This window comes from Choloepus didactylus, chromosome 1 (assembly GCF_015220235.1).
Source record: "Choloepus didactylus isolate mChoDid1 chromosome 1, mChoDid1.pri, whole genome shotgun sequence".
Lineage (NCBI taxonomy): Eukaryota > Metazoa > Chordata > Mammalia > Pilosa > Megalonychidae > Choloepus > Choloepus didactylus.
Window position 1 is genome coordinate 122498882 of NC_051307.1, and position 14237 is coordinate 122513118.

The 14237-nt window shown below is 38.1% G+C and overlaps 1 protein-coding gene across 7 annotated transcripts in view; it reads left to right on the forward strand.

The window, feature by feature from the left end:
• The window catches only part of TNIK (TRAF2 and NCK interacting kinase), a 433418-nt gene that overhangs the window by 377206 nt on the left and 41975 nt on the right, over window positions 1–14237 (forward strand). For 5 of the 7 annotated variants that reach the window (XM_037840750.1, XM_037840775.1, XM_037840728.1 and 2 more), the window contains 2 exons: window positions 340–363; window positions 5976–6160. In XM_037840750.1, coding sequence (XP_037696678.1) covers window positions 340–363; window positions 5976–6160 — 209 coding nt within the window. The remainder of the gene's footprint in view (window positions 1–339; window positions 364–5975; window positions 6161–14237) is intronic. The other 2 variants (XM_037840735.1, XM_037840759.1) reach the window with 1 other exon arrangement.

Sequence of the window (14237 nt, forward strand, 5' to 3'; positions counted from 1 at the left end):
AAAGAAAAAGATATAGAGGTTGAAATTTGAAAGTTAAAACTGAATTTGGGATGAGTTACTATACACTTACATAATATAAAATTTTCTGAAAATATTTTTCTATGAAGTAAACATGAAGTCTTTTTGGTTCATTCTGCTGCTTACATTTTACAGTAAGGAAGTGTTACTTAGTGTGATAATGATAGGCAGTTTGCATCCTTCTGGGTTGAAGTTTGCTTTGCATTTATTTATGTATTAGTTTTGTACTAACTATTCCAATTTTGTGTCTAATCTGCTTGCATTTCTTCTGGCTTTTTCCCCTCCTGTGGATTCCTCTGGATTGGGTTCCTCTTATATCAGAGCTATAAGAAAGCTATAGATGAGGTTAGTATTACCTTTTCTTGGTCATATTTTCACAAGATGTAAATATAAAATTCACTGTCTGATGCTGACATTCAAAAAGATGACCAATGGGACCATAGATTACAGCTCTCTAATTTGGGACTATAAGCTGGAAGGAGAGCCTCCTTTAACGGAAGCCATCCAAAGACCCTCAGACACCTGCGTAAAGCTTTCAAGAAATTTCTTCTCAGCCAGAATGTCACTTTTCCAGTGATCCAGTCTGGCTAATCGCAAGCTTTAGTGCTTTATTAATGGCACAGTTTCTCATTCCAGCATCTTCTAATAGGAAAGCCTGGGCTCTTAACCTGGACTCGCCAGCCTTGCTTGGGGATGGCTATGAGCGATTTTACTAACAAAGAAAAGAGACAGCTTTCTAGGACACTCCACATTTAAAGTGTGTGATTTGTGAACAAGGAGTTACTCAGTATTGTTAGATTAATTTTGTGGGACATTAACAATAGCGTCAGCAGTAACATCGACTTTAGTTAATGAATCCTAGTGAGTAAAGTGTCTTTATTTCCTTATCTGTAGGGACATTTTTCCACTAGAAAAATAGACGGCTTTGTCAATTGTTGGTAGCTTGCTGAAAAGGATGACCGTCTTTCTGCTGCTTGTCAGACCTGCATGAATACAGGATAGTGGAATTTTTTCAAGACAGACCTTGCAAAGAGTCCTGAATGCATGGAATCTGAAGGCTATCTTTATGGCTTGAAGGCTGTATTTCTGCTGAGCAACATTTTTATGAAATGATATGGAAAAGGCACTGGCTTTGGGGTCAGCAAACTGTATTCAAAACCTGGCTTCCCGGTAAATAACTGGCTGGGGACAAGTCTCTTAACCCCTCTAGGCCAGAGTTTCCACATCGGTAAAATGGAGATAAAAACACTTGCCGTGCCTCACTCACAGAATTGTTTAGGACCTTCAAAAGCTGCACAAAGCCAAGAGGCTGTCATTCAAGCCTGAGGCATGGAGCTATTTTGGCAGGTGGAAGAAGCATGTTCTTATGCATCACCTTTTCAGAATTATGACCAGCGATTTAGAAAGTGATTGTGATAGCTGAGATTATTGCTTATAAAATAATGAGACTACATGTCTGCAGTGTGCAGATGGCATTTATAGAGGGGGAAAAGAATGTTTTTAAATTGCTTTGTGCCACAGCCTTGCCTCTTCCCTGGCAATAGTGAGAAGGACAGAGAGCTTTGCAACTTTTATCAGTTTCCTCCCAGAACAGTTGAAGAAAGAGTACGATGTTCTGGTGCAAAAGTTGTGTGTGCAGTTAACTCAGGGGAAATCTCATGAGTCCAAAAATTGGCATGGGACTGCTGCCATGAGGGGAAGGGCTCTCATCATTTTCATCTCTGTAATCCAGGATCTTTTAGGTTTTGAAAAATTGTGCTGCTTATTTATGTTGGAGTACACCAGCACATGGGACAGAAATGAGAGGGGGCAACAGAAATATAAATAATTGAGGGGGTGTGAGCTTCACACCAAAATCTCTGGGGGCAGATGTTGTTGGAAAAATCCTCCTCGTGGTTCTGATCACCCTACACCTTGAGTATCACTGACCTGAACCACTAAAACTACAGGATTATTTGGTTCTGTCTAACCCAGTGGTTCTCAACTGGGAATGATTCTTCTCTCCCCCAGACATTAACAGTTTTTGTTGTCACAACTTGAGGGGCTGGGCTGGTGGCATCTAGTGGATAGAGGACAGGGATGCTGTTAAACATCCTACAAGGCACATGACAGCTGCCTACAACAAAGAGTTATCTGGCAAAAAATGTCAGTAGTGTTGCAAAACCCTGAGCTAAACTGTTCTCCCATCTCCATTCCTAGGTTTTGATAGGGCTTCCTTCTAAATCCCAAGGTAACAATAATGAGCAACTTAAAAGTAATATCCCCAAAGAAAATTAATCTTTCATTGCCAATAGCCTACATATTTAGCTGAAGTTCTGTTTCTTAATCATCCAGTCTGGAACAATTTATAATAACAAAGTGAAAGGAAATAGACTTGATCTAAAATTGACACCATTGGGTTCAGATCCCTTTTCATGCATTTAATTCTCTAACAATGCTGTTTTGCTATTTAGATAACCAGGAATTGAAATGGAAAATTTTAAAACTCGTTTTTGAAAAATGGTTGCTTGTAAATGCTAATTTAGTGGCTTATTTTTTAATAAAAATCAATCTGGAGAGTCTCCATTAATTTGGCATTACTTTCTAATGGAATATAAGAGACTTTGCAGCATAATCTGTGATTACTTAATACAACTTTTGAAAGTAAATATTCTTTTTACTTTAGCACAATTAAATATGTGGCTTGTGGACTGTATACAGAAGCAAACACTGGCTTCACCGCTATTTTTTTTGTTTCGTGTGTAGGAATCTGAAAAATTCCAGAGAGCACCACAGATTGGATGGAACTTCATCAATAGCTATTGGTCCCAGACCCTCATTTTTTTCAGATAAGGATACTGAATTTCAGTGACTTGCCCAATGTCACATCTTCAGATATCCTAAAAGGAAAATAAATTATTTTTAACACATGCAAGAAAAGATCAGCTTAAAAATTCTAAACAAAATAATTGTTCAAAAAATTGAACTAAAATTTCTGTAGCCTATGTTGGTTCTAAAAAGAGACCTAAAGGAGCATGTTTTTAGGCAGAGTTGTGCCTAATTGTCAGATTGAATAAGCTTATTTGATTGAAAAATAATATCAAGTTGACTCTAAAAAATGTTACACCAAAGAAGCCTCTTAACTATCTTGACATGTACTCTGTAGTAGAAAAATCTTGCAATTTTGCCATATTTCTTTTTTAGTAATACACTCTCAAATATTTTCATGCAAAATAGCACTTTTATTCCTCTTTTCTAATATATTTTAGCTCCAGGCTTGAGACAGTCAAGCAATAAATTACCACACAGACTCATTATATGGAGAAAATTGGTATTGTCAGAGAATTAAATGCATGAAAATGGATCTGAACCCAGTGGTGTCAATTTTAGATCATGTCTATTTCCTTTCACTTTGTTATTATAAATTGTTCCAGACTGGATGATTAAGAAGCAGAACTTCGGCTAAATATATAGTCTATTGGCAATGAAAGATTAATTTTCTTTGGGGGTATTACTTTTAAGTTGCTCATTATGGTTTCCTTGGGATTTTCATATATGTCTCACCCTCCAAGCTGTTGCCAGTTAATCTTAAAAGGAATTTGCAATTATTTCTAATGTTTCAGTAAAGATAGCTTTTTAATGAGTCAAACAAAAATATTCTAATTAGAATGAAGTTGTAAAGCAGGTCAGAACTTTAAAGTATTCCTAAATATGGTTTTTAGAAAATTTTAGGTCATCTTAACAAGTAAGAGTTTCTTTAAATCAGTGGGCTTTGGACCAGCTAAATATTTCTAAATAGTTCTGATTTTTTTTTTAATATTTTTTGTCTTGTTTTGAAATGTCAGAGATGAGGAGAATCAAGCCATGAGGAAAATGTATCATTAATTTAAATAAATCATAGCTAATATTATTATATTTTACTCACAGAATTATTGACATTAGAAATAGTCTCTTAAACCATATTCTCTCTTTGATTTATAATAAAATGTACTTTCTAGTGACAACATTTTAGTGAAGCAGCATGGTTTTAACATGTAGAAGTCAAAGCACAAAATAAATTCATCTAATTTGTTATTATTTTACTTGATGAGAGGATTATAACATCCCTTTCCTTTCATGGCTTTAGCAAATATCTAGAGCATATTTTCCCAATGCACTCAAGAATAGCATATCCCTCAATTTCTTCTCCATTTGATAAAAATAAGCATTGGCTATTGTCAAGAGGAAATAAGAAGTAAAAAGCTTAAACCCAGATATTAGTTTTTGCTATTTTGACCTACTGCCAAAGAAACCAGTTATAAATTTGCATGAAATTCTACCTGTGTGATAGTAGTATTCCTCCTCTTCTTTAATAGTATACATTATATTCAAACACCGTTGTGCCTTTTCAAAAGCAATTCTGTTTTCATTTTCGTGGATGTGGAAAATATATCTGCTGAGACTGAGGCCATGTGGGTGTGCACTTGTATATGTGTGTAAAAGCCCTGGCAAGCAGGTTTGTGTACATAATGCACAATTTGAATTTCTAGAAGCTTCCTGTTTCTAAGGGCTTCAATTCAGGCAACCTCAGGACAAATTTTAAAGTCACTGTTGTTTCCCTTCTGATTTCATAGAAATCAAATAAAACATCTCGAGTGTTTTCTTTCCCAGTCTTAACCAAAATAATGCCTGACATAGGGAAGAAACATGATTTCTGTTATTTTCAAAATAAAAATATAATTGTAACTTTATTATGGACATTTACCACAAGTTTTCCTCTAGCCAATTAGAATAAATTATCCAATGTCATTTAGATCACCTGGATTACTGTAATCCTATGCTGGTGAATTGGACACATTTCTGGATTGAAATAAAGAGAGAATATGGCCATAAGAAAACTGTGGGATTTAGTATTTTTCAATAAGTTTCTTTCTCCCTAACCCCATCTCTCACTGAATGTTCTGATTCCCACGTGGGTCACTAATATAGGGAGAAATGGTAAGACTGATGTCAAATTACTTCTTCTTCATTTGCATGCTATGCGACATGGGCAGTTCAACCCATGCGAATTAGAGGCTCCATGCTTTTGCAGAATTGCTTCCTCTGCATTGCTCTGAAAGCATGTAAAATAAAAGGTAGTCACAGTTATTCCGCACTCTGCCTGCAATATGCCTGGTGATTAATTACCACGTCATCATATCACATAAGGCTAAAGGTTTCATCATACTCATGGAAAACTGAAAAATTATCTCTTCCTTTTTGTGTTTGAGCATTTATTTTAGTATTCTTAGCCAGGGCTTCTGCTAGGTCACTGGAATTTAAAACAAAAGAAAATTAAACACCTGTCATTCTGGAAGAGACCTTTTTTGTTTGTTTGTTTGTTTCTCTTGATTAACTCAGCTCTGCGGCTATAAATTTCCATGGCACTAGGCTTTGGGGTGGGCCATCATTTGATGCAGTGCCTTTGCCCTCCAGGGGATGATGACATGCCAAATGAGTCATTGTAGGGGCTGGAACCTTGGGAATTGCTCTGTTCTGGGACTGATGGTGGATTTTTGGTACAGCAACAATCTTAGGCGGGAAAAGGCCATCACTGTTTGTTGGGCAGAAGTTCCAAAATACTAGAGAACAATTTCTCATCCTATATATTTTCCTCTTAACTCTGAAGGTGACTAATTTCATCTTCCAAAATTAAAATGAGAATCCAATGAATGTATGTATGTGTACACACGCAATGCACATACACATATATACACACATATATTCAGAATTGATCAGTTCGCAGTCTAGCTATTGGTTTCAAACAAAATGTAAATTGATTTCATCTTTCCTTTCTAGTTTCTACATGCTACAAACATTGTTTCCTTAGTTCCACGCAGTAACTATGTTTGTAACCATTCTATAGAGAGCTTTTTTCTTGTTGCTTAAGCTAGAGCACTGAGAAACGTAGTTTCGGTGCTATCTGCAATTCATATGCTGAGCACATGTTTCTTTTGTAGGATCTGACGGCGTTAGCCAAAGAATTAAGAGAACTCCGGATTGAAGAAACAAACCGTCCCCTGAAGAAGGTGACTGATTACTCCTCCTCCAGTGAAGAGTCGGAAAGTAGTGAAGAAGAAGAGGAAGATGGAGAAAGCGAAACCCAGGACGGGACGGTGGCTGTCAGCGACATACCCAGACTGATGTAAGAGGACTGCTTTTTAAATGCAGGCCAGGAGGGGTTTGGTCACCACACGAAAGGACGAGAAATACAAATTGAATATAAGATAGTCTATAGGTCTCTGGCAGGATAAATTATCTTTCGGGATTCAGGGTTGTATTAGAACCTCCTTCTATAATTATCTCTCTCCATAGACACAGTCATGTAGAATATGTAGCATTTCTAGGACTGCATACACTTTACCTAGCTATTGCCATTGGATTGACTGTGCCTTTAGTGACTCCTTCTTGGGTTTTTGTCATCTCCAGGGCAAACAATATTGACAACTAGACTGTTCGCTTGTGCCTTTCCTCCTGGAACTGAAAGAATGAAATTATGGAAAATGATATTTAGGGATTAAAATAAGCAACATGAGATCTACCACTCCATTACTTCTCCCCACCCCACACCCAATAAAAAGAAAGGAGGATGCATGTGGCCACGTGGTTTAGCACCCCAGCCAGAGGGTCAAGAGTCAAATAATTCTGCAGAGAAACTTTGAGTATTTGGTTTCAGTATGCTCCTATTATGATTTATACTTCATCATCTTCATTTTCTGTTTTACTTGATTCTTTTTTTCAGGGACTTGCTGTCCATACATTTTCTGTCAATCCCTTTGCAGTCTTCATTTTGGATATTTACACCTATATTTGTATCTATCTAAATCTCCCTAAGTATTTGTGGCCTTTTTTTTTTTTTGGTCTATTTTGTAGTAGAGTCGGGCGGGGGGGGGCACTTATTTTCTGATTGGACTGGGAAGGGTATTCTGGATCCCATGAGAGTTCCTCTCCCCATCCCATATTGCCTCCCCAATTCATACAAACATATTTCCACCATCATACTCCATGCAGCTGCTCTCACCCTGGTTTACTATACTTTGATAGAATGTAATGCTAACTTTTCCAACTTCGTCCTGAATTTACCTCCATTTCTTTGGCCCAACAGCTAGGATTGCTCATCATATCATACACACTTCATATAAAGAAGATGCCATTTGAGGTCACAGATTACCGTCCTGTCCACTGAGGATTGCAGAGACAGGGCCAGCCAGTCTGCAGGGATGTGTCATCCATTGATTAACCATCATCACTACATACGAATAATTCTGTGAGACAAATCCAATTAGCATAGATGAAAATCCTTACTTGTTATTTTCCTGTTGATTATCCAATTACTGACAATCATAAATATTCTAAAATATGACATTTTGAAACAAAGTGCATTAAATTGCTTTTTTAACAGCAAATGAGATTTTTCTAGAGGCAAAATCACTAATCCAGAACATTTCTACAAAACATGCTGGCCCTTTTGGTTTCAGTCTTGATTCAGCATTAGTTAATTCTTCTAATGGATGTTTTGAATTCCCTTTAAGCACTGAGCATGTAACTGTTAGGACAAGATCAGTTTTTCAAATTACAAGAGTGCTCAAACCCCTACTATGTGTTAGGCACCATGCTGAGGGCTTTGAGAGTTCAAGAAGTGTGTGCATGCATTCTCCTTTCCAAAAGTTTATATTCTAGTTGGAGAGACACAAAATTACACCTGGAAAACTGCAGAGTAGTATCAATATTTGGAAAAATAGTCAAAGACAGCCTTAGAAGAGATGTTAAATCACACTTGGTTTCAAGCCCCTTATCATATTTTGCAAGGCCATTAATGATATTCACCGTGCCTACTTCTATAGGCAAATTTGTGATGTCTCCCCCACTGTAGAAACGCCCTGCTTTCTATAATTCCCTGAATAGTGCATGCTCTGCTTCCTCTCTACCATTGCCTGAACCATCCCACCTTGGTTGTCTAGCAGTCTCCTTTCTCTTTAGAAACCACCCACCTGCAACTCAACTTGCAAAGGTAGAGCCCATCCTCTTTTGTGTGCTACCACTGTCTCTTGAGTGTCTTCCTGCAGTTTCACACTGTGCTTTGAATCAGGATTGTTTATTTGTGTTTGTCTCCCTCCTGGACTGTGAGACTCCTGAGGGTGGGGATTATGTCTTATTCATCTTTCTGCTCTCAGCACCTTGCTTGGTGTCAGGAATATTGTTCATCTTCAGTGACCATGATTTACATTTACTTGCACTGAACTGAAATTGCAAGCCCTAACTTCAAAGAGTTTATATAGCCTAGTCCTGGGGAAGGACAGGTACACAAATAACTTGTCATCAAAATAGAAAGGACCATGGGTCAATAGTAGAATCCAGGGCAATGGGAAGAGTTCAAATAAAGGCACAGAAATTTGGGTTTGGTGGGAATGGAGGGTGTGCTGGGGGACAAAATCTGGACTAGTGGAACCAGACTAAGAAGGGTATGCTTTATCGAGTGGGCATTGGGGAACTGTGAAAGGTTTTTGAGCTGGGGAGTTACATGATCAGTGCTCTGTCTGAAGGGGATTATTCCAGGAAGATGACTTGGAAAGAGGATAGAGTAGAGACTGATAAAGCAATTAAGAGGATCTATTACTAATATCCAAGTGAGAAATAGTAAACTAGGGCCATCATGAAATTCTTATAGTGGGGCAAATCTTGACATGATTCTTGAAGAATTGACAAATTTTAGATTAAATGATGATCCATTAAAGAGTATTTTAAAATATTTGATTATATGTATGAGAGATATTACAAGAAAAAAAGCAAGATACAAATGTGTATGTTTGTGTGTGTATAGACTCCAGTTTGGTAAATATGTAAATATTTGTGTGCATATAAAATATATATGTCCTAGTGGTGTGATAGTTGTAGGACTGAGAAACTTCACACTATTAAAAAAAATCCATTATAAAGCAGTTGTTTCTTTAAGAGTAGGGTATTTTGGAGCTAGAACTTTCTTATATACATTCTTATCACCTTTATTTTCTATTGTTAAGGTAAACCTCTATGTTTTGTGCTATGTATCTTTAGAGCAGAAAATAAAAAGACATTGCAGCATGTTTCACTATCATGAAGTGTATACCAAAGAGCTTCTCAGAAATGGAGCACCAGCCATTCAGATAAGCAGCTGTGGATTCTTCTGATGTTAAAAACCACAGCGTTTTCCATGTATAGTGCTGCCTTCATATTTTGAGTATATAGTATAACCTATAATAGTGCGCATCTAACAGTGCGCTAAGGTAGTGTCCCCTAACTGATGAATTGAACTATTTCCAGTTGCCTCATGTGCAGAAAAATAGTGAGTAGGGGAAATAGACCCAAAGTATAAAAGTGATAGCCTCTGTCATTTACAGCTATGAGGGGTTTTAATTTTATATATATTCCCAATCTTATGATAAGGTACTACTTTTATGATCAGGAAAAAAATAAAAACTTTATAGAATAGGAAAGAGAAGGCATATAAGTTGATTTACGTCATACCAGGCAAGCTGAAGAGGCATCTTTTTGTATTATATTAGTGTCTTCCTTCAAGTTCTAGCACATGCTTCAGTTCAGAACAGTACATGGAAGGCACAGTTTTGAGCATTAGGTCATCTACTGCTAGGACAGACAATGCATTTTGTTAAAACTCACAAATAATGCAATGCGTCCACCCAAAACCACTTAATATCTTTGTGCTCCCTCCTTTCCATTCTCACTAAAAGGCCATGGTTCTGACCCATTGCCTCTCACCCCAGCTGCTGCAGTGTCCCCTGCCTTCAGGCCTCGCTGTCCTCCCACCCGTTGTTCAGACACTGGCCTGGTTCATGTTGCAGAACCACGACTCTTGTCGTCACTAGGGTCCATAGCCAGCCAAACGGACTTCATCAGACCCTAAAAATGCCTTGCACATCGCCAATGTCGTGCTTTTTCTTGGAACGATTTCTCTGTCCCTCATTCTCATTTACCTCCTGCCTTGTATTTGAGTATTTGTGTTACGTATGGATGCGAACCTCTTTAGTTTTGGGAACCATATCTTGTTCCGTTTTTCTATCCACTCTGCAGTGCCAAACCAGGGGACTTTCATATAGCAGGTGCTCAGTAAATGTGTATTGAATGGAATTAAATCAATACCTCCAGGAACACCTTGACAAATCCAATTAGAGGAAATTATAGTCCTAAATCTGTGGCCTAATTACAGTCAATTTCCTGTGGTTTTCCTTCTAATCAGTGGAGGTATTTTCTTTTTGTTTTTATTACTTACAATATTTACAGGATTCTGGACAGCCAATTTTTCCTACCTAGTCTATATTGGAAAAATAATTTTACAACTAAGGATCACCTTAACCATAAAATGTTATAGTTATTGTTTCAGCCTTAATGCTTTTTGTGTTTTTTTTAAAATCATTGCCCTTGTATTCTCTTTTTTATTATTAATGGACTTCACTTTTTAGAACAGTTGTAGATTACAGAAAAAATAAGCAGAGACTACAGAGAGTTCCCATAATTTCCTCCTTCCTGCACACAGTTTCCACTATTATTAGCATCTTACATTAATGTGGCACTTTTGTTAAAATTAATGAACCAATTTTGTTACATTATTATTAACTAAAGTCCGTAGTTTATTCACATTTCCTTGGTTCTTTACCTAGTGTCCTTTTTCTGTCTCAGGATCCCATCCAGGACACACTTTACCTTTAGTCGTCACGTCTCCTTAGGCTCCTTTTGGCTGTGACACTTGCTCCGAGTTACCTTGTTTTTGACGCTCCTGGCAGTGCTGAGTACTGCTTAGGTATATCGTTGGATGCCTTCTGCTGAAATTTGTCTGATGTTGTTCTCGTGATTAGACTGGGGTTATGGGTTTGGGGGAGGAAGACTACAGAGGTGCAAAGTGCCACTTTCACCACGTCATATCAAGGGTACAGACTAGCGACATGATTTATGAGTGTTGATGGTGCCCTTGGATCACCTGGCTAAAGTAGTGCTTGTCAGGTTTCTCCACTGGAAAGTCACTCTTTTTATCTTTCCCCCTTTCCATACTGAACTCTTTGGAAGGAACTAATTATGTTCAGGCCACACTTAAGATGTAGGGAGTTAGGCTCTTCCTCCTTTAGTGTGGAGTATCTTGATAATTTTAAATTCTTCTGAATGGGATATTTGTTTCTGTTTATTACTTTATTTAGTCATTGATTTGTATGAGTATGCACCCATGGATATTTATTTTGTACTTCGGATTATAATCCACTGCTATTTTATTTTGTTGCTCAAATTATTCTAGCTTTCACCATTGGAAGCTTTTTTAGTTAGAGCCTCTGCCCCTTTGACATAATCCCATCACTAAGAGTGTGTGTGTGTGTGTGCACACCCATGCGTGTGAGCACTTCCTTTCTTCCTGGCACTACAAGATGCTCCAGCTCAGCTTATATGTTTCCTGTCCCAATCCTAGAATCAGGCATTTGTCCAAGGAGCCCTGGTACCTTTTATTGGAGAATGGTATTAGAAACCAAGATCTGAGCACTAAATATGCTCACTGCTACTGAGATGTCATTTCTTTTAGACTTTCTCAACTGACAGAGCAAGGAAATATGTATGCGTACACTAACCCGTGTATATGCAAATATCTATCAGTATTTCTATGTGTAACCATGTCTATCTATATTAAGTTAAATGAGTTCTTATGATGTCTCCAACTCTAATCAGTTACCACATGGATCATACTAGCTCTTCCCCTTGCTTGTCTGTAACTTTCCACTCAACAGTAAGAAACCTGTCTCCCACTTATCTGCCATCCATTTACTTAATTGTTCAATTCTAGTACACATGCATAGCAGGGTCAAAATTGTCATCCCATACCCCTATGGGAAGCACCTTTATCAACTAGAGTATAGTGCTCACTGTAGTTCCTTAGACTGTGTTCTCTTCCAGAGTTACTTAGGTCAGAACCTTTTCCCCACCCCCTTCAGTGAGATTGTTTCATACATCTGTATACAGTTAGATTCTTTTGTCATAGTCTGCATTGTTTCTTGGTATCCACTGACCTCTTAAATGATTTTTTTTTTAATTTCTATGCATTCAGGTTTACTTTCTGTGCTATAAAGTTCTATGAGATATCTGTGAACAGATCTTCTGTTATCCTGTAATAGCCTAATTAATAGAAAATTGTTTGGGTACAATCTACCTAGAAAGGTGAACCCAATGCCAAAGTTACTTTTTAAATTTTAAAATGGCAAAATACAACAGTAGGTGCTCAGAACATTTTTAATGCAATTTTTTCAAGATACATTCATATACCACACAGTCATCCAAAGTGTACAATCAGTTGTTCACAGTATCAGCATATAGTTGTGCATTCATCACCACAATCAATTTTTTAAACTTTCACTAACTCCAAGAAATAAAAATGAAAATAAGAATAAAAATAAAAGTGAAAAAGAACACCCAAAACATCTCATATTCTTATAACGCATAAGAATAATCTCCAGAATGTCCTCTCCAACCCCATTTGAAATCTCTCAGCCACTGAAACTTTATTTTGTTTCATTTCTCTTCCCCCCTTTGGTCAGGAAGTCTTTCTCAATCCCACGATGCCGGGTACAGGTCCATCCCCGGGAGTCATGTCCCACATTGCCAGGGAGAGTTACACCCCTGGGAGTCATGCCCCACATAGAGGGAAGGCAGTGAGTTCACCTGCAGTGTTCGCTTAGAGAGAGAGGCCGCATCTGAGTTGCTCAGCACATTTTAAACACGCTAATAATTATCCTTGTAGCTGACAACTCATCAATCCATAGAATAGCTATGTTTTATAACAAGCTTGAGTAAAATCTCTACTAGAGGCATTAAACTGCTACCTAGATGCCAGGCTCAGTGCTTGGCACTAAAGATACCAAGTTTAATAAGGTCTGATAATTTCAAGATAGTGTATTGAGTGCTGTGGTAGAGATATGCTGAGGGTGATGTAGGAGGGGAGTAGAAAACCATCCTACTGGGGCCAGGGTGAGGATTGGGGATGGTGGGGTGGCTGACTGCAGCTTAAAGGATGAGTTAGCCAGGAGAAGCAGGGAATAGAAAAGAACCTTCCAAGGTGAGTAGACAGAGTCAAGTCACCCAAGAGTTTAGGTAGCATGGTGTGTGTAGGAATCTATCAGAAGTTAGATGCTGCTAAAATTAGAAGTGGAAAGCAAGATTTGGTGAAAAACTTGAGTTAGAAAGATTGGCAGGTTGATAACGGAGGGCCTATATGCCACAGGAAGAAGCTTCAAGTTACCTTATGGTTAATGGGGAGCTAAGGTAGAAAGCAGAAGGCCGATGTGGTTGGATTTGTGTTTTAGAGAGAGTTTGACAGCTGTGGAGAGTGGACATGAGCAGTACAGGACTGAAGATGGGGGTGACCAGCAACAACTTACACCAGTAACAGAGGAAGTAGATCTATTTGAAACAGTCACAAAAAGGATAGGAAAGATTTAAGGCATGTTTAGGAGGCAGAATTGGCAGGACCTGGATTGAATGTGTGGGGAAAATGAGAGAAAGGAGTCTAAGAAGACCCTGAAGTTTCTAGAATTGGTAACTAGATAGCTTGTAATGCCACTAACTGAGGCCACTAACTGAGGGAGCATCAGTTTAGGAAGGAAGATGATGGATTCAATTTGGAGCATGTTGAGTTGGAGGAACCTGTATCCACCCGGGTGGAAATATCCAACAGGAAGTTGAATAAATTAATTCTTTAGGAAAGAGGTCAGATAGATTAATTTAAGAATGTTCTGCACATAGGTGATAGTTACAATAACAGTCATAAATAAGAACAATTAAAAAGGTTATGTAGCATGAAGCAGAATCCTGGGGTCTGCCAGCTTTTAAGAAGAGCCCAGGAAGGAAACAGACAGGGAAAAAAGGGTAACAAGAAAACCAGGAGAAGGTCGCCTCTTAAAAACAGAGAAAAGGGAAGGACAGAGGGGAGTGACTGGCAATGACAAACTCTGGCAAGAACCCAACACTGGTTAGTGTCAAAGTGTATCCATTGACTCTCAAAGCTGAGAGAGGACCTGTGGAGTTTTCTTAGGATGCTTAAAGTCAAGTATAGGAAGCAGTGGTTTAAGGAGTAAACCACAGAAGTTGAGTAGTAAACTGGAAGAAATGGAGAGATTTTCAAGGAGAACTGTAAGAAAAGAAAGGGAGAAATTTAGGTTTTGGTGGTAATGCAAATTAGGTCAAGGGAGACTTTT